At 49.2% G+C, this 15050-nt stretch overlaps 10 protein-coding genes across 10 annotated transcripts; 5 read left to right on the forward strand and 5 right to left on the reverse strand.

The window, feature by feature from the left end:
* Positions 1–493: 493 nt before the first annotated feature.
* P168DRAFT_327752 (RNase P/RNase MRP complex subunit) lies at positions 494–1675 on the forward strand. Its single transcript, XM_024841276.1, has 2 exons — positions 494–1162; positions 1222–1675. The coding sequence occupies exons 1-2, from the start codon at positions 637–639 to the stop codon at positions 1413–1415; spliced, it is 720 nt and encodes a 239-aa protein (XP_024692296.1). The 5' UTR covers positions 494–636; the 3' UTR covers positions 1416–1675.
* A 208-nt stretch (positions 1676–1883) lies between these two features.
* Positions 1884–3669, reverse strand: P168DRAFT_290848 (tRNA splicing endonuclease subunit SEN34). The gene is made up of 2 exons (XM_024837303.1): positions 3587–3669; positions 1884–3361 (listed from the first exon to the last, which is right to left on the reverse strand). The coding sequence occupies exon 2, from the start codon at positions 3318–3320 to the stop codon at positions 2358–2360; it is 963 nt and encodes a 320-aa protein (XP_024692297.1). The 5' UTR covers positions 3321–3361; positions 3587–3669; the 3' UTR covers positions 1884–2357.
* A 257-nt stretch (positions 3670–3926) lies between these two features.
* Positions 3927–4386, forward strand: P168DRAFT_167790 (uncharacterized protein). Its single transcript, XM_024832875.1, has one exon. The coding sequence runs from the start codon at positions 3996–3998 to the stop codon at positions 4302–4304; it is 309 nt and encodes a 102-aa protein (XP_024692298.1). The 5' UTR covers positions 3927–3995; the 3' UTR covers positions 4305–4386.
* Positions 4387–5728, reverse strand: P168DRAFT_167789 (elongator complex protein 4). The gene has a single exon (XM_024832874.1). It carries the CDS (start codon positions 5711–5713, stop codon positions 4469–4471), a length of 1245 nt encoding a protein of 414 aa, XP_024692299.1. The 5' UTR covers positions 5714–5728; the 3' UTR covers positions 4387–4468.
* Positions 5729–5919: 191 nt separating this feature from the next.
* P168DRAFT_270156 (DNA-directed RNA polymerase core subunit RPB8) lies at positions 5920–6717 on the forward strand. Its single transcript, XM_024835190.1, has 2 exons — positions 5920–6357; positions 6418–6717. Exons 1-2 carry the CDS (start codon positions 6029–6031, stop codon positions 6521–6523), a joined length of 435 nt encoding a protein of 144 aa, XP_024692300.1. The 5' UTR covers positions 5920–6028; the 3' UTR covers positions 6524–6717.
* A 15-nt stretch (positions 6718–6732) lies between these two features.
* On the reverse strand, positions 6733–7822 carry P168DRAFT_327755 (thiamine pyrophosphokinase-related protein). Its single transcript, XM_024841277.1, has 2 exons — positions 7735–7822; positions 6733–7684 (listed from the first exon to the last, which is right to left on the reverse strand). Exons 1-2 carry the CDS (start codon positions 7773–7775, stop codon positions 6757–6759), a joined length of 969 nt encoding a protein of 322 aa, XP_024692301.1. The 5' UTR covers positions 7776–7822; the 3' UTR covers positions 6733–6756.
* Positions 7823–7981: 159 nt separating this feature from the next.
* Positions 7982–9248, forward strand: P168DRAFT_290852 (OPI10 family protein). The gene has a single exon (XM_024837304.1). The coding sequence runs from the start codon at positions 8128–8130 to the stop codon at positions 8809–8811; it is 684 nt and encodes a 227-aa protein (XP_024692302.1). The 5' UTR covers positions 7982–8127; the 3' UTR covers positions 8812–9248.
* On the reverse strand, positions 9059–10782 carry P168DRAFT_282429 (type 1 glutamine amidotransferase; the record flags this gene model as incomplete). Its single annotated transcript, XM_024835984.1, has 6 exons — positions 9059–9355; positions 9450–9676; positions 9794–10100; positions 10182–10238; positions 10424–10429; positions 10669–10782. 6 exons carry the CDS (start codon positions 10780–10782, stop codon positions 9059–9061), a joined length of 1008 nt encoding a protein of 335 aa, XP_024692303.1.
* A 1285-nt stretch (positions 10783–12067) lies between these two features.
* On the forward strand, positions 12068–13131 carry P168DRAFT_305046 (uncharacterized protein; the record flags this gene model as incomplete). The annotated part of the gene is made up of 2 exons (XM_024838894.1): positions 12068–12308; positions 12362–13131. The coding sequence occupies 2 exons, from the start codon at positions 12068–12070 to the stop codon at positions 13129–13131; spliced, it is 1011 nt and encodes a 336-aa protein (XP_024692304.1).
* Positions 13132–13252: 121 nt separating this feature from the next.
* On the reverse strand, positions 13253–14091 carry P168DRAFT_305047 (gamma-glutamylcyclotransferase family protein). Its single transcript, XM_024838895.1, has 2 exons — positions 14022–14091; positions 13253–13972 (listed from the first exon to the last, which is right to left on the reverse strand). The coding sequence occupies exon 2, from the start codon at positions 13948–13950 to the stop codon at positions 13486–13488; it is 465 nt and encodes a 154-aa protein (XP_024692305.1). The 5' UTR covers positions 13951–13972; positions 14022–14091; the 3' UTR covers positions 13253–13485.
* Between the last annotated feature and the right edge of the window lie 959 nt (positions 14092–15050).

A 15050-nucleotide genomic window follows, 5' to 3' on the forward strand; every position in this document is an offset into this window, starting at 1 on the left:
GTAGTGTCCTAATCTAGGAGGTGTAGTTCTATCTTATGAATTGCCGGTACAGGCCTCTAGATATAAAGTTGCGTCGCGTGCGGGGAAAGTCACAGCCGAGGATAAAGCTAACTCGACAAAGCCCGAGTTGCTCACATCTTATGCATTGTTGTACCAGCGAGAGTATGGTAGATTCATAATATAGTCCTTCTGACTCTATCTGTAAGTCATAAATTCCTTATATGATGTCCGGTTGCCAGGATGTAGGACATTGTATTCACCTGTTGTTTTTAGTTACTATACGACGGACCCTTTTAGAGCCTTCAAGACTAACTTATCACTGGAGCTAAACTATATCAAATACTGCAGCGAGCATAGCATGCCACATATCCATGATAAGGTAGACTGCAAACATAGGCCAACAAACCAGGTGGATCCATGATGCTATCTATCCTAGGCCATAGATGCGGCATCCCAAAGCGGAATGGTGCGATGAAACCTTATCAGTCCCGATAAGAAACCAACATTTTCTCCCCTTCAAAGTGACACCCACTTCTACGACGACAACCACAACCCATTCCACCAGACAAAGACAATGACCACCCACATCACCTTATAACCAAACAAGCCCACCTCCCTCAATACCATCCAACTACCATGACAACAACCCCAAAACCCCACATCGGCCAGGAGCTGCTCTCCCGCGCGCACGCCCCCGACACAGCCGAGCAACTCTTCACAGAGCGCATAAAACACAAACCCCTCTACCTCCGCCCAACATCTCCCACCCCCGCCGACAACCGCAACCGCCGACGTCTACACCGTCTCCGCAAAAAGGAATACTTCCTCCGCAAACAGAAGCCCAAGCCGCTCTCCGCGCGCCAGAAACGCGCCTCCGGCCTGTACGACCTGCCCAAGGAGGAGTGCAAATATGCGGTCTTCAAAGAGCTGCATAAGCTGTGGGTGGAGTATATGCATGACATACTCGATATGAAGGATCGGCCGGGCCAGTTTGCGGTGACTCCGCTGTCGCATGGGAGTAAGCTGGTGTCTGCGGATTTTCATGGCGCTGAGGTGGAGGTTGTGCGTAGTCGGTGCGCGGGCCGGGTGAGTACAAAGGGGATTGTGGTTCGGGATACGATGTTTACGTTTGTGCTTGTTACGGAGAAGGATGAGGTGAAAAGTGAGTATTTCTGGACGGTGGAGATGGGATGAGTATTTCTAACGTGGTCTCTGTTTTAGCTGTGCCGAAAGAGCATACTGTCTTTCGGTTTTGCGTTCCCTTACCGGAGCCACAAAATGACACTACGGAAGGTAGCGGTGATACAAGCGCCGGCAAGAATCTGGTCTTCGAGCTCCACGGAAGCCAGTTTGAGAACCGGCCGGTCGACAGAGCCAACAAAAAGTTCAAATGGAGGAATGTGGATTACCTTTAGTTGGAGCCCCCAAACTCTAATTATCGTCTTAAAGAGTCTATCGAGAAACAGGGACTTCTCAGATTGATGCTGGTCATGACATGAGGAGGATGGTTTCTTATAGATAACGAGATTGGTGGCACTGCCACGCCCTTTGGTCGACGCAGTGCGGATAAACAGGAAAGGCAGTATTGTGGGCGAACCTTGGATTTCACCAAGGCTAGTTGTCTCATCTCGCGAATTTATACCCAAGAAATACAAGCTATATATGCCCGCAGTGTACTACCTGTTGTCTGGCGGGTCTGGTGTAGCACATGATCCCTGTTCAGGCACTCCACCCTCGTGACTTGGCTGCAACCATTGTTGAGAGCCAGAGTGCTACTCAGCGATCCTGCGATCAGTATATGACCAATCCATGCTGATTGGGTCTACCATTATTATGCCTTGTCAAATCTTATCATAGTGCCATCATTGAAATATCTATAAAGTATTGAATTATGATGGAAACTTTGGTATGGATTCAAATCAACAAACAAGTCGGTAATTTCTGTTTGCTATCGCAAGAGTATATTCCGATGCCTTCTCAAGCGAAGGCGCGTTTCACGGCAAACTCAGTTTCTTTTGTGAGCCCATATAAGAGCCGAGACCTCGACAGTCACACTGGCGCAGCTAGCCAACAAGTAAAGCAGAATAGAGCTGTAGAAACATATGATGCTTTCTGCTGTTTCACGGCGAAGATGCATCGCGGCTCTGCAAGAGAAACCTGGCGTCGAGGCACAGTATGGCCCAAGTATGTACTCCAGTAATCCACCCCGAGTATAATCCGGAGTTGGGCAAAGTATCGACGAGATCGAGTCTTGAGTCTTCACCACCGGTTCCTATGAATCATGGGGATTCTCCGCCATCGCGGCGCAGCGTAGAGACGGCTGGCACAATGGATATGCCAGGATCGAAAAGTCCACCTCACATTCCGGCCCATTCGATGCTGAACGTTCTAACATCTGCTTCTCGCGACTCATGGTCTGAGGCAGTCTCGTCCGCTCCTCCAATGAGGAAACCCTTTTTCACGCCCGTACCCAGCCGTCCGCCGGCGATGATCTCCATCAGATCTAGCTCTTCGTGCCACCCCGTCGACACAACCAAGAAGTGCGAGTGGAAACGCAGCGGATCACCCGGGTACGCGAGGTACTGACATCCGAACCGGAGGCCCGGGGAAAGGAAATAGCCTTCTGAGTGGAGATGGGCGAACAGAGGATAGGAGGAAGGCACGTTGGGAAGAGGTAGCTTGTGCTTTGCCGATGGCTCGAGAGGAAGGAGCGAGTGCGATGTAGCGGGTGTGATTCCCATGGCATGCGAGGCAGTAGCGGTTGAGGGACGCCGTGAAGATGATTGATCAGACCCTTGCTGCTGTTGCTGTTTCTGGTCGCCTGCAAAGAGGCCGACGACGGACTCATCGTCTCTGGTGGTACTGTCCGTTGCAGGTTGCTGTGGTGGAGGTGGCTGGGAGGCCTTCTTCTTCGCAGCATTTGCAGCCTTCTTCTCTTCTATCTTCTTGAGCGCCTCTTCCCTCTGCTGTTCTTTGCGGCTAGCCTGCATCTGCATGACCTGGGTGCCCTGGGCCTGCAGCTCCTGGAGATATCTCTGCCGGTCTGCCTCCATGAGGGCCTTCATCCCATCGGTTTGGACGTTTACCTCATCTACGATGCATGCTACACCTTTCTCCACCAGAAGACGGGCCTCTTCCGCCATCAGCTCCAGCGGCAAACCCAGGAAGACATTCTGCTGGGGGATTTGCGGCAGGGTGCCGCTTAAGACACCACAGATGTGATGCTCCCGTCGTAAATACGTGACTGCATCGATGGAGAAGATAAAGTAACTACCCGCAATATGGGAGATTGGAATAGGGAGATTAGGTTCGGTATTCATTTTGTCTAACGGAAAGTAAAAGATTCTTAGAAATGTGACCACTGTTGCGAAGACACCGTCATTAGCATATAATCTAGACATGGTCCAAGCAGAAATCAAATAGCAAGATGATAGTCCGAATCATTTAAAAGATACATTTCTCAGTCACATGTGCTCGTATTGTGAGATATAATAATTGAGCTTCAGGGGATTGACAGATTATAGTATTTGAATAATCATGTAAAGGACGTAACGCGCATATCTTGGTAGAAAAGATAAAGACTTACCATCAAATGTTAAAGGTCATAGTCGAGTGGAGAAAACCCTGATATTTGACCTGCAAAGTCAGAGCTACTTGTCGGTATCCAAGATGTGGGTGTTGAAGTGAAGGAAATAAATTTTGGTGGGAGAAAGCTCTTTTATGGTGCTGGGAGGTTGGGGCTAATCCTCTTCGGGCGTGCCCACTGCGGGCCCGCTGAAAGTTCGCCTATTGTGTATGCAGCCTTGGGATTAAGGCTGCAAATGCAAGCTATATAGCGAGGATCGTGGAATCCTATGCACCAACATATGTACCAGAAAGTGTAGATATCGAGTGGTTCAATTTTGTAATCCCAGGAGTATAGTGTTCAGGAACCTCTATAATCGAGCAAAATGCACCTCGCTCAGTATCGTATCATGTGACCATATATCAGGCAAATGGAAGGCGGTGAGTTCCGCATAGAGCGAGTCCATTGTTATGTTGATTGGACTCTGACCTTGTCTCATACCGTGGACTCATTCCAGCATCAAGTACACAATATCACCATGAACTTCTTTCTATTGATGTTCCTGGTTTTCTTCGCACCTCTCCTATTGTTCGTAGGTGAGTATTGTACTATATACATGGCTCGTGTCGTGGTTCGTAACCGCATAGGTTCGCTGACAACTCGCAGGGTGGCTTGTTGCTTCGTCTTGTTTAGGAGGTCGTCTTCGCTCCCGACTACCAGGATTCTCATTGAGACCTAGTACCGATGCCTATGGGAGGAACTATCTTCGAACAATGGCCAATTCCGGGCCCGCCATGTCCGAACAGATCGAACTAGAGAACATGCTGGCAGAATCGGATCCCGAGGAATGATCCACCAGCGTGTGTTTCCGCCTATTACTCTCTGTGATGATACATCGTTCGATCAGAACTCCAGATCGGCCTTTTTAGGCATCCCGCCGGAAGCGGCCCCGTCCTGAGCTTCTTTATCTCCTTCCGCGGGTGGTAAACTGAACGGCTTGATCTCGAATTTCCTCCGACTGAGAGTGAAGGCCCAGTCTTGTCCGATGTTCTGGTCGCTGCCACCGCCTCGTTCGTGCAATACTGGTAGTCGATGGGTTTTCAACATCCCCTGTGGAGGCTCTTCGTGGGACGTCGCAGCACCGGATGCCCCAAGAGCGTCGGCGGAATGGGGGAACGGACAGAGCTCAATGACCCCATCACTTATTATCTCCATCCACCGCACGAGTCCGGATGATCGGCTAAAGAGAGACAACGGGATCGTGACCATTGCTGTGATTCGGGTGGTAGGCGCACTCAAGAGGGCTTTCAAGGAATGGAGAAACGGGAGGAGGATATCGGGCTGGCTGGTTTCCGGGGGGTATAACGTGGGATTCAGAAGAGAAGGAATGATAACGCGGTGCGCTATATTGGGGGGGCTTTGGGAGATGGCTTGCTGCAGCTTTTTGTGTATGGAGGCGAAGAGCGGTTCGTTGGATGGAACGAGGGGGATATAATTGATGTTTGCGATCGAGGGATGCGTGAGGCGCTTTGTAAGGTCGAAGGAATGGCAAAATGCCGGCTGGACCCCGTCCGTCATCGTTTGATCTCCTGAGGTTGCCGCTGGAGCTACTCTTGTCAGTGTTTGGGTTCCTCGAACGTGCGCGTTCCGTTTCATCGGGGAAGACCAACCTCGGGATCCTGCGACACCAGCACCAAACTCGCCCAGGCGCTCATATCGCCAGGCAATCTTCATGCGATCTCCTTTGCGCCTATCGGACTTTTTGTCATCCCCCGCATCAGCCGGCCCTAACAAGCCCGGAAGACTTCTCCCCCATTGTTCGGGCATGCCAATGACATGGATTTTCTGATCCTGCACCACACCTTCAGCAGCATAGTACCGAAGTAACGCGCCCGCAAAATCCGTAGTTCCATTCTCCTCAATCAGAAGCATCTTCCCGATTGGAAGACCCCCATGTCCCGCTAGTAGATTGTCCAACGAGAGCGACCCCGTCGAAGTAGTCGGCCGTCCATCATCGGGCGAGGGTCGGATTCCTGGGTTCGATTCTGGCGTCGTCGAAGCTTGTTCCGGCTGGGCTGTAGCAGCATTAGGAGCTGGAGCTCGATCGGCACCGGCCGACAGCCCTATGTTCCTTTTGCGAAAGGACATTGTGCATAAAATAAGTATCTGGTAGTGTTCGTTGTGACTGCGATCATAGAATCTTTCTTTTTTTCTGCGCGGCCGGATGTGATTTGCTGCGGGGCAGTAAGGTGAAGGCGGAGCTCGGGCCTAAAAGCGGCGGTGCACTAAAAGTCTAGCAAAAAAAGTTGCGGGCAGCCCAGACGACCTTCCCGATTTCTCCAATTTCCGCCATTCTCACCGCGACACAACCGCCTCTTGTCGCGCAATTATCCAGCGCATTTCTCAAAGCGCCAATCTTCAGAAACTGAACATCAATACTGCGTCGATCGCACCGCCGCGAACATGTCGGATCCGCTCCTCTTCGAAGACACCTTCACGATCACCGGGATCAACGCGCAGAAATATGACCGTGTCTCCCGCCTGACGTGCACCTCCTCCGATGCCTTGACGTCCTTCACCCTCGATGTCAACACGGAGCTGTATCCGTGTGCGATTGGCGAGTCGGTCTCGATGGCGCTTGCGTCGACACTGTCTTTGGATGGCAAGGAAGACACGGGCTCCAAGGGCTGGAGGGAGGTCGGAATGGGCGAGCAGACTTTGGCCAACGACTATGACTATGTTTGCCACGGCAAGGTCTACCGATTTGAAGAGGGTGCAGGTGAAGGGAACATGTAAGTGTTTCACCCTTTTCCACGCTCGTTGGGGCCAGTATTAATTGAGGTTTTGTACAGGGCGGTTTTCATCTCCTTCGGTGGTCTGTTGCTCTACCTCGAGGGCCCCTATAAGAAGCTGGCGCCTTTGAGGATCGACTACGTGTATCTGCTCCTGAAGAAATAATTACAATTCCAACCGTTCACTTTTTTCTTGTGTCGCGATATGGATAGGTCGCCTGGTTTGGTTTGAGTTGGCTTCACGGATCGCCAAAGAAAGAAAAGTCGATTTGCATTTCTGGGGATATTTATATTGCAGCGTTGGCGTTAGATTTGGTGACTGGGTATCAGATAGAATATATCAGATCTTGTATTCTGCAGACTTTGAAGATACGTCTATTTCTTGCTATCGGATGCATTCTAACCCTCAAAATGAGAGGCAGTGGGGAATTCCAAACGGCGGTGTATCCTGGAGATGATGTCCAGAAAGTTGGGCTCGTTCTCGGGAGTCAGGATACCGTGTCGGAGGAAAAAGTCGATCAGAACAACAGAACAGTTAGGCTTGAACTCTCCATTTGCCAACGCCGCTTTGACTTCGTCAACAGTCATCAGGTAAAACTGCTCCACCTCGGAATCGCAAGGCTTGGGAACAACGTCGGCGCTCAGTTTGATATCGTAGACGTATTCCACCTCGGGCTGCAACAGGTCGGTTTCACCGCCTGCTTGAGCACTCCGCACATAGAAATACGTAACACACCCAGCAGCCGTGGAGTTCTTCCGCACGACATCTTCAGGAAGCGATGCCTCCTCCATGGCCTCGCGGACAAGGCATTCACCCGGATGTTCATTCGTGCTCATCCCGCCCGCCACCGAATTGTCGAGCATCCCAGGATACGTCTGCTTCGTCTTCGACCGCCTCGGGACCCAGATCCGCATGCCGTTGTCGTCGTTAACGTAGCACGTGGAATGGACGCCGTAAGACACGGTGCCAAAAAGCGGCGTTGCGGAGCGTTCCATCTCCAGGAGGAACTTGCCGCCTGGGGCGTAGATGGGGTATTTCTCATTGCGCCATCCTCGCAGGATCTCGAACGTATCCCGCTTCACGGCGTGTGTGAGCGTCTCCGCTACCAGTTCACTGCGTTGCTCCGGTGTCGCATCGGGGGTGGTCATCAGCGTGACGGTCTGGTTGGCGGAGTCGATCGCCCAGGAGTTCGCAGGTAGCTCAAGCTTCTTTATGACGGAGTTCAGAATGTATCCTAGGTTGGCATCACATCCGTTGACTCTAAAGGCATGGTAGTTGCGCATATGAGCCGTGTAAAACGCGGGGTCATCCGCGTAATACGGGAATCTAAAGAAGGTCAGAAGCTTGTATCGCTACTATAGAAAGATGAGAAGCACCTGTCGCATTCTTTAACGAGATCGAGGTTCGATTTAGCCATGGCGTCGAGGGAATAACAAGCACACACAAGTCAATGCTTGCAATATGATAACCAAATGCGGACCACGATAAACATGCCCGGAGCTCAATCAAGATGCCCGAAGAGGGGCAGCGGATGCCAGCCTTATCGATAAGGCATCCACCCGGTCTATTTCGTCACCGTGCACCTTTCATCGCGGAAAAAAAACCAGTCAGTTCTAGAAAGAGCTCTGTAGCTCTCTCGAAACAATGTATACTGATCGTCGCTAATAGCTTTCTGACCCTCTTATAACCTATAAACCAACCAATTCACCTCTCACCCCTCGCCTACCTCCCCCATCGCCATCGAGACCCCTACTACCCCTCCGCAGATCATGTTCTCCGTCATCGTCCCAGACCGACCCTGTCTAACAGACATCGTCGCAGTAGACGGGCAACCCAACGGCCAAGCAACCAAATTCGCCTTCACATTCCCCCTATACCCAGCCTTCACCGAGCTCGTCGTCTTCCTCCTCCCCGGAACAGTCCTCCCCCCAGACACCGCAGCAGCAGTGTACATTCAGCTGCCAGACGCGAACGCACCGCCCACGGGGCCCGAATTCCGCTTCATCGGCGCATTAGCGAACGAGAAGCCCTCGTCGATATTCAGCGTGCGCCCGCCGCGCCCCACCAATGCCGAAGGCCAGGACGACGATGCGATGCAGGACGAGAACCCCGCGGGCGGCCCGCCCGACGCCATGGTGACGCTGGGTATCTCCCTCGAGCCTGTGCAGAACGTCGCGCCGCAGCTGGCTGCGCTGGAGGCGGAGAAGGCTAGCGCGGGGGCGTCGAAGCAGCTCGTACGGCAGACGAGACCACAGCAGCAGATGACGACCAAGGTACTGGCGCAGCGGATTATCGGCAATGCGTTTAACTTCCTGGCGAGCTTTGCGACTGCGGATAAGGGCGAGGATGTCGTGCCGTTGAAGAGCTTCCGGGATTGGTGGACGAAGTTTGAGCGCAAGGTGGATCTGGATCCGAGCTTTTTGGAACGTGAGGATCCGTCGCAGTCGGGTTGAGCGGTTTCTGGGTAATTGGTGCTGTATTTTGGGTTTTGGTCTCTCTTTTTTAAGCGTGAAAGACATGTTTTTTGTCGTGGTTGATGTACGCTGTCTACATAATTCTGCATTTTATGGTTATGATCCATAGGAGGGGCGATATTGGTGCAAATGCGGTTGATTGGAGGATCGCTGTCTATATATCTTCAAAGGGTTGCTTCTATCAAAGGTATCAAAATCCGCCCAAACACAATCTATGTCAAGCAATCTATTTACTGCCGTCCAGCAGAAAATCCAAGAAGGTGGCCATGATTGCGACGCCATCGTGTTCCTTCACGGCCCTGTTGAGAGCATCTTCGCCTACCTCCTTCGAGAAGACACTGCTTGCCATTCTGAGGCTGACAACCTCCGTCACAATGTCTTCTCTGAACTCGGGATGTCCTTGCACCGTAATGTAATGGCCGGGCAGGTACATCCCTTGGACCGCGCATTGTGGCGAGGATCCGAGGCAGACGGCATTTGGTGGGCAGTCGAAGACGATGTCCTGATGCATCTGCTGGATGCGCTGCATATGGAACACGGTATCAGCACTGGATCGACAATATGACTCCATAGTGGGATCAAGCAATTTGACCAAGACGTGAAATAAAGGGACTTACCAGTTTCTCCTTGCCGAATATTTCCTTGCCTTGATCACTCAAATCCATGTCACACACTGCGATCTCCCATCCCACGCCACTTTTGCCGACCTTCATCCCAGACGCTCGCGCGATGATCTGGTGTCCGAAGCAGATACCCAGTATCTTCACACGGTCATGCTCAATCGCCTTTCTCGTGTATTCCACAAGCTTGACAATCCAGGGATGATTATCGTAGGAGTTGTGTTCTGGAAACATAGACTTAGTACAACGAGCTAGATTTGCCACACGGCATCTTGACTGCCAACTACACGAACTACATCCTGACTATTGACCAATCCGCACGGAAGGGCTAATGAACTTACTTGATCCAGTCAGAAGAAGGGCATCTACATCCTCCAGGTTAGGATACTCCTGTTTAGTCACCACGTCCCATCGCGAGATATCGAATCCGGACATGGGGTCCAGCCTGTCCGGCTGTCTCAGGGCCTCTGCGCTCTCGCGCAGCAGAAGCGAGAAAACTCCATAGTAGCCGTTATACTTGGCATCGAGACTCCCAGCCGAGGTGTCACATTCCAAGACAGCGATTCGGAGCGGGGGGCGCATGGCGATACCGAGGTGAGAGGCGACGTTGATGGTCTGAAGGGGCAAACCAGGGGCACTAGTAAGGTACTATGACCTCACATAGACTTAGTCAGCGTGTTCCACGTTCCGTGCCTTGTTTATATATTGATTTTTACGTGTTATACCTACTGTGCCCAGTGCTTGGGTGTCAAAAGCTTGTATAGTTCCCTGCACCTTCTTACTTAGCTAACAGACAACCTATAACGGTTCGGGAATATCTGGAAAGAAAGTAATAATCAGATAATTTTTGGGGGGAAATAACAATAAGATAGTACTAATATAATGACAACGTGAAAAAGAAATACAATGATATTGTTTTAGATAACCAAAAAAGCCACCGGGGTCTGTCAATCATAGTACAAAACACTCACCTTGATCTATGTAGGTAGTATATAGTAAAAAGATTAGTGAATGCAATTAGCCAAGCGTCAGCTAATTTGCAGACTTTCTCATGCAGCTTTTGTTTTTCATTTTGAATACAATTTGCAACATTCATAATTTCAAGAATATCATCAATGTTATCTTTTTACTATTTCCACTAGTCTTTCTCCACTTATAATGGAGAGGGGGGGAGGCACTTCGAGATAGGCGAATCCTTTCGGCCCATCCCTGGTACTGCAGGCAGATCTCCATGGGTTTCCGTCTGAGCTTTTCTCTGTTGCTCATGGCCCTTCTGGATCGCAGTGGAAATGAGCTTAGAACCACCACTCGCATCTTCTGCAGAGCCCATTACAACTTTCTCAAGAGTCATCACATTCTTAGGAATACCAACTGCTCAAAGTACGCCTCCAGAATTCAGAACGTCGCCAAAAGACCTGATTATCAAACGAGCCTTCGAAATAGGGATCGACTCACTTTTTTTTGAAAATGATATTGTTTTATTTTTATGCATCCCTCGCTGATATCAGATGCAATCAGCACATCCCAGCTGCTGGGAATGCTAGGTATCTTTAGAAGTCAGGTCTGGCTATATCTAGTGTCTTCTAGTTCCTATTTTGTTTATATTTACATGCATGGATCAATGCCTCAATATACTCGGTGTACATTACAAGCACCGGGTAAAGTATTCGAGTTTTTGTGCTACCATCTTTCGCTCACAACGGACTAAAGGACTATCATCGAGTAGCTGACACTTCCATGTTTGTATATCACCAGCCTTTCTGTGTCCGAATTAGAATGTTATTCAATTGAAACATGGCACTTCACATAAAACCATATCAGAAGACGACAATAGAGGATGGCGTAGTATCTGTAGCCATTTTGGTTAAGTAAATGCAATCAGCTAACATATCAGCCAATCTCCTCGACCTTGTAGAGCTTTCCCATATTATCTGGACTTTGGCTTGTCTTGTAATCTTGCAACCTCGTATGTTCTTTTCATAACTTGAAGATCAATATCATTACTATTGTGACTGGTTTCATCAGATATTCCCACAGCTATCATCTACCAACCACCCCTATCCATGTTCGTTGAAACAAATCCATTGTCCAATTGAGAGTATACTCAGGATTTAGGCTCACTGTTAGTCTGGATCTATTAGTTCAATTCAATTAGTCCAATGTAAGTACAATATCTCTCGTTCCAATAAAAGTCGAAGAAAAGCCATGATACGTGAAACAGAAGAAATACCAATTGTTGTAGGAGCTTTAGAGAACCAGCCCTTTTGAAACCAATGTGACAGCACAAGTCTATCTGGAGTACCTCTTGTAACATGCTAGCAGTGCTCTTGCTTAGTACCTATAGTCACATATAATACATAATAGCTGTTTCAAAATTGACAGCAAGGATAGCAAGGCCCCTAAGTAGTCGATGAATTGTTATGTGCTTTGCATTTCTAGCAAGAATATAATGTGACTTCAATCTACCTTCTTTCATACAGCCCAATTTCAACTGCGTAACTTCTAAAAGGCATTGCTCAAATTTTCTAACCAGCCTATCCTACATTCGCTTTCGTCTGGCGTTTTATTCTACTTTCCACAACACATACGAACCCACTTCGCTCTGCTACGATATCATGGATTTCACCGTCGGCTGTGAGATTGAAGTGACATTGGAGTTGCTAGCAGTAGTTGCTGCACAGGGGCCCTGTGTCACTAATCTAGTCGAATTTGCCGAATACGTTGTATCTCGGTACGAAAGGGTACGCGCGAGAGATGATATAGCGATGCAATCCGACATCGATGGTATTTCTAGTGCCGAGAATCATTGGAATCTTACAGATGATGTCACGATTGAAACCTCTTCTCCTAAGCAATGTATAGATTTGGCTGTCTCCATTGCGAAGCTGCTAGGGCTAATTAAAACCTAGGGCCTATCGAAGTGGTAAGTCCCGTCATGTTTCACCGGCCTGACGGGGAGTGGATGAGCCAAATCATGGCCCTTTTCAAAAACCTCAATCGAGTGTGCCGAGTCGAGACAAACCAATCATGCGGATTCCACGTCCACTTTGCCCCAGTTGGTGGCTGGGATATAGATACACTGAAAGCTCTCAGCCGCGCAATCTTATTTTTTGAGCCAGCATTCGAAGTACTCCTTCCCATAGAGAGACGTGGAAATGAGTATGCAAGAAGCAATCGTATTGACAATCCCCGCCTAAGTAAGAAGTCTGGGATGGAGCTATTCCAGATTATAGACCAATGCACACACCCCGTGCATGTTGCCGACCTCCTCAACGATGGAGGGAATCGCTATTATGGTTGGAATTTTGTGAATTTGTACTATGGAAGAATTCAGACAGTCGAGTTCCGGCGGGGACCTGGAGTTTGTACAATTGGCCCATGCATTGCATGGATTGAATTGATTATCCGGTTCGCCCAGGCGGCATTGGGGGTCACTACTACCAAGCTACTGGGGCAGAAAGATGACGTCGCAGGTCTTTGGAAATTCATCATAGAAAATTCACCTGCGGCAGACAGTGAAATTCCCCGCCCACTCTTTCACGGCAAATCCGGGTCACTAGGCCCGCGACTTATCCGCGACCTCGCCCCCGAAGAGCAGGAGAAGTTAGCGAGGAAGCAGGCAGAGGCCGAGAAGAAGAACTTCATTTCGATGAAGATGAGACTCCTGTTTGCAGAATGATGGTAAGATTCCATGTCCACCGCCGGTACAATTCTCGAATAGTGTATTAATAGTCAGACTGTTGATGGGAGTTTACTGTCGTGGGCGATGGGCGTTTCACGTAGTTTCCAACGAGAGTATTGATATTAGTAAAGACGATGAAATTTTATAGTTTATTGTTCGTCTTTTTTAGAATGGGGTTTTCCGGCTATCTCCAGGTTGTGCAGTATTTATCAGGAGTCCAGGACCAGTCTGGATGATGTTTCGTCTTCTTAGACGTAGGTGATACCGTGGGGAGGGCATTCTAAAGTCGGAAATACAATAACTCGGGCCATCAAGCCTCTAAGTCCCGACGGCCTACCTTCAATCAAACAATCAAACATTCCTAGGAGTTTCGCTCAGAAGCGACATGTCGGCATCCCAAATGAACACGAACCCCGGAACCTCCGAGTGGTCATCCCGCCATGCCATACAGCCGTCAACTCGGAACATTTTAGTCATATAAGCTTCCAGCCGGTTGAGTTCTTCCTGTGATTCAATCTTGCAAACTACTCCATCAATAGGGTTCTCTGCCCCCTTTTGAATAGCCGCCGGTAAGTCTCCCCAATATAAGATCTCGTGGCCAAAGACAATGGCATGGGGGAGTTCCGGCTTTTCCGAGCGGTTGAGAATCCCAATTAGGATCTCCGGATTCGCCAGGGGGCCGTAGAAGAAGAACCATTTCTCTCGAAAGGGGCGGTCCTCTTCTTTGACCAAAGGCGGTACGGTCCCGTCCCACGCCATGAATTTCCTCGCCATCAGCGAGGGGGGTGGAAGATTGGGAGGAATATTCTCAGCCATTCTTGTCTTGTTGATGCTGGACCTTGTAGATCATTAGCTATCAAGAATTGCGGGGCGTTAGTGATCCGTACAGAGATTATTTGAGCGTTTTGGTAGATGGAGAACTTGATGGCTATCTGGGATGAGGGATGCGAAAAGTCGAGTTGTCTTTGTTTTTGTACATCTACGGTAAGTAAGACGTCACTTAAGCTTAATCTCGGCCAACCTATCACATGACAGATCGTGAGTGACGAAACGGTCGACGCCACTAAAATTTAATTAGATACACAGAAAGACAGCTATCTACAAGACAATCAATAGATAAGGAGGTCTAAATGCTCTATAGTCATAGTGTGTTTGTAGAACTGACGTCAAGTACTAAAGTAAATTGTAGGACATCTAAGTACTACATCCATATCGCGTCTCTCTGAGTAGAAGCGAATATCAGCAACGGCGTATTCAAAGTAGATCGCGGAATTAGTTCTAGCATCTTCAAAGTTTTGACTGTCCATGATATCTAGTCAGTAAATTCCGTACACCCTCCCAGGGAAAAGAGTAGGTCGCATATCCGACCCCAGCACGGGCGAAGGATTGTCTGCACCTAACAAGAGATATGGTAAGCAATCGATGCAAAAAAATGACTCACTGCTTATGCGATAGAGCCTAGGGGTGATATTCGACACAATGAACTCTACCATTGGATGCGGTCAGTCACGGTCTCATGTTGCAGTAGAGACAGGCATCATGCATGGGACAGGAATTGTACATGGACGGATATATGGCTATGCAAAGGTCCGTGCGGGGTCTAAACTACAACCAAGCAATGACTATCCGCCGCACATACCACGTACCGATTGATATTACTGGGCTGATGTGGGTTCTGGCCATTGGGTATAGTATGGGGCTTACAAACCAGGTCTATAAAACAAGATCACTTCGATAGACACTTTATGCGCTCTTGTCATGAGACATGCTTGATTTGTACTAGTAACGACTTGAAAGAACAGAGGTCAGGGCCTGATGTGCTACCATCGTTAGGGCCGGGCGTTCATACACGATGTGGGGAGCTGAGGAATCTGAGCTAGAATAAGTCAACTGCGGTTGGATGAGTAGGGGAAAAG

Source organism: Aspergillus campestris, assembly GCF_002847485.1.
Source record: "Aspergillus campestris IBT 28561 chromosome Unknown P168scaffold_7, whole genome shotgun sequence".
NCBI lineage: Eukaryota > Fungi > Ascomycota > Eurotiomycetes > Eurotiales > Aspergillaceae > Aspergillus > Aspergillus campestris.

Bases quoted from the DNA above. Each gene is read 5' to 3' on its own strand.
- P168DRAFT_327752 (XM_024841276.1), top strand. From the start codon at position 637: ATGACAACAACCCCAAAACCCCACATCGGCCAGGAGCTGCTCTCCCGC. The intron at 1,163-1,221 runs GTGAGTATTTCT...TCTCTGTTTTAG, and splicing joins GGAGAAGGATGAGGTGAAAA to CTGTGCCGAAAGAGCATACT.
- P168DRAFT_290848 (XM_024837303.1), bottom strand. From the start codon at position 3,320: ATGAATACCGAACCTAATCTCCCTATTCCAATCTCCCATATTGCGGGT.
- P168DRAFT_167790 (XM_024832875.1), top strand. From the start codon at position 3,996: ATGGAAGGCGGTGAGTTCCGCATAGAGCGAGTCCATTGTTATGTTGAT.
- P168DRAFT_167789 (XM_024832874.1), bottom strand. From the start codon at position 5,713: ATGTCCTTTCGCAAAAGGAACATAGGGCTGTCGGCCGGTGCCGATCGA.
- P168DRAFT_270156 (XM_024835190.1), top strand. From the start codon at position 6,029: ATGTCGGATCCGCTCCTCTTCGAAGACACCTTCACGATCACCGGGATC. The intron at 6,358-6,417 runs GTAAGTGTTTCA...GGTTTTGTACAG, and splicing joins GGTGCAGGTGAAGGGAACAT to GGCGGTTTTCATCTCCTTCG.
- P168DRAFT_327755 (XM_024841277.1), bottom strand. From the start codon at position 7,775: ATGGCTAAATCGAACCTCGATCTCGTTAAAGAATGCGACAG. The intron at 7,685-7,734 runs GTGCTTCTCATC...GACCTTCTTTAG, and splicing joins CTCGTTAAAGAATGCGACAG to ATTCCCGTATTACGCGGATG.
- P168DRAFT_290852 (XM_024837304.1), top strand. From the start codon at position 8,128: ATGTTCTCCGTCATCGTCCCAGACCGACCCTGTCTAACAGACATCGTC.
- P168DRAFT_305047 (XM_024838895.1), bottom strand. From the start codon at position 13,950: ATGGCTGAGAATATTCCTCCCAATCTTCCACCCCCCTCGCTGATGGCG.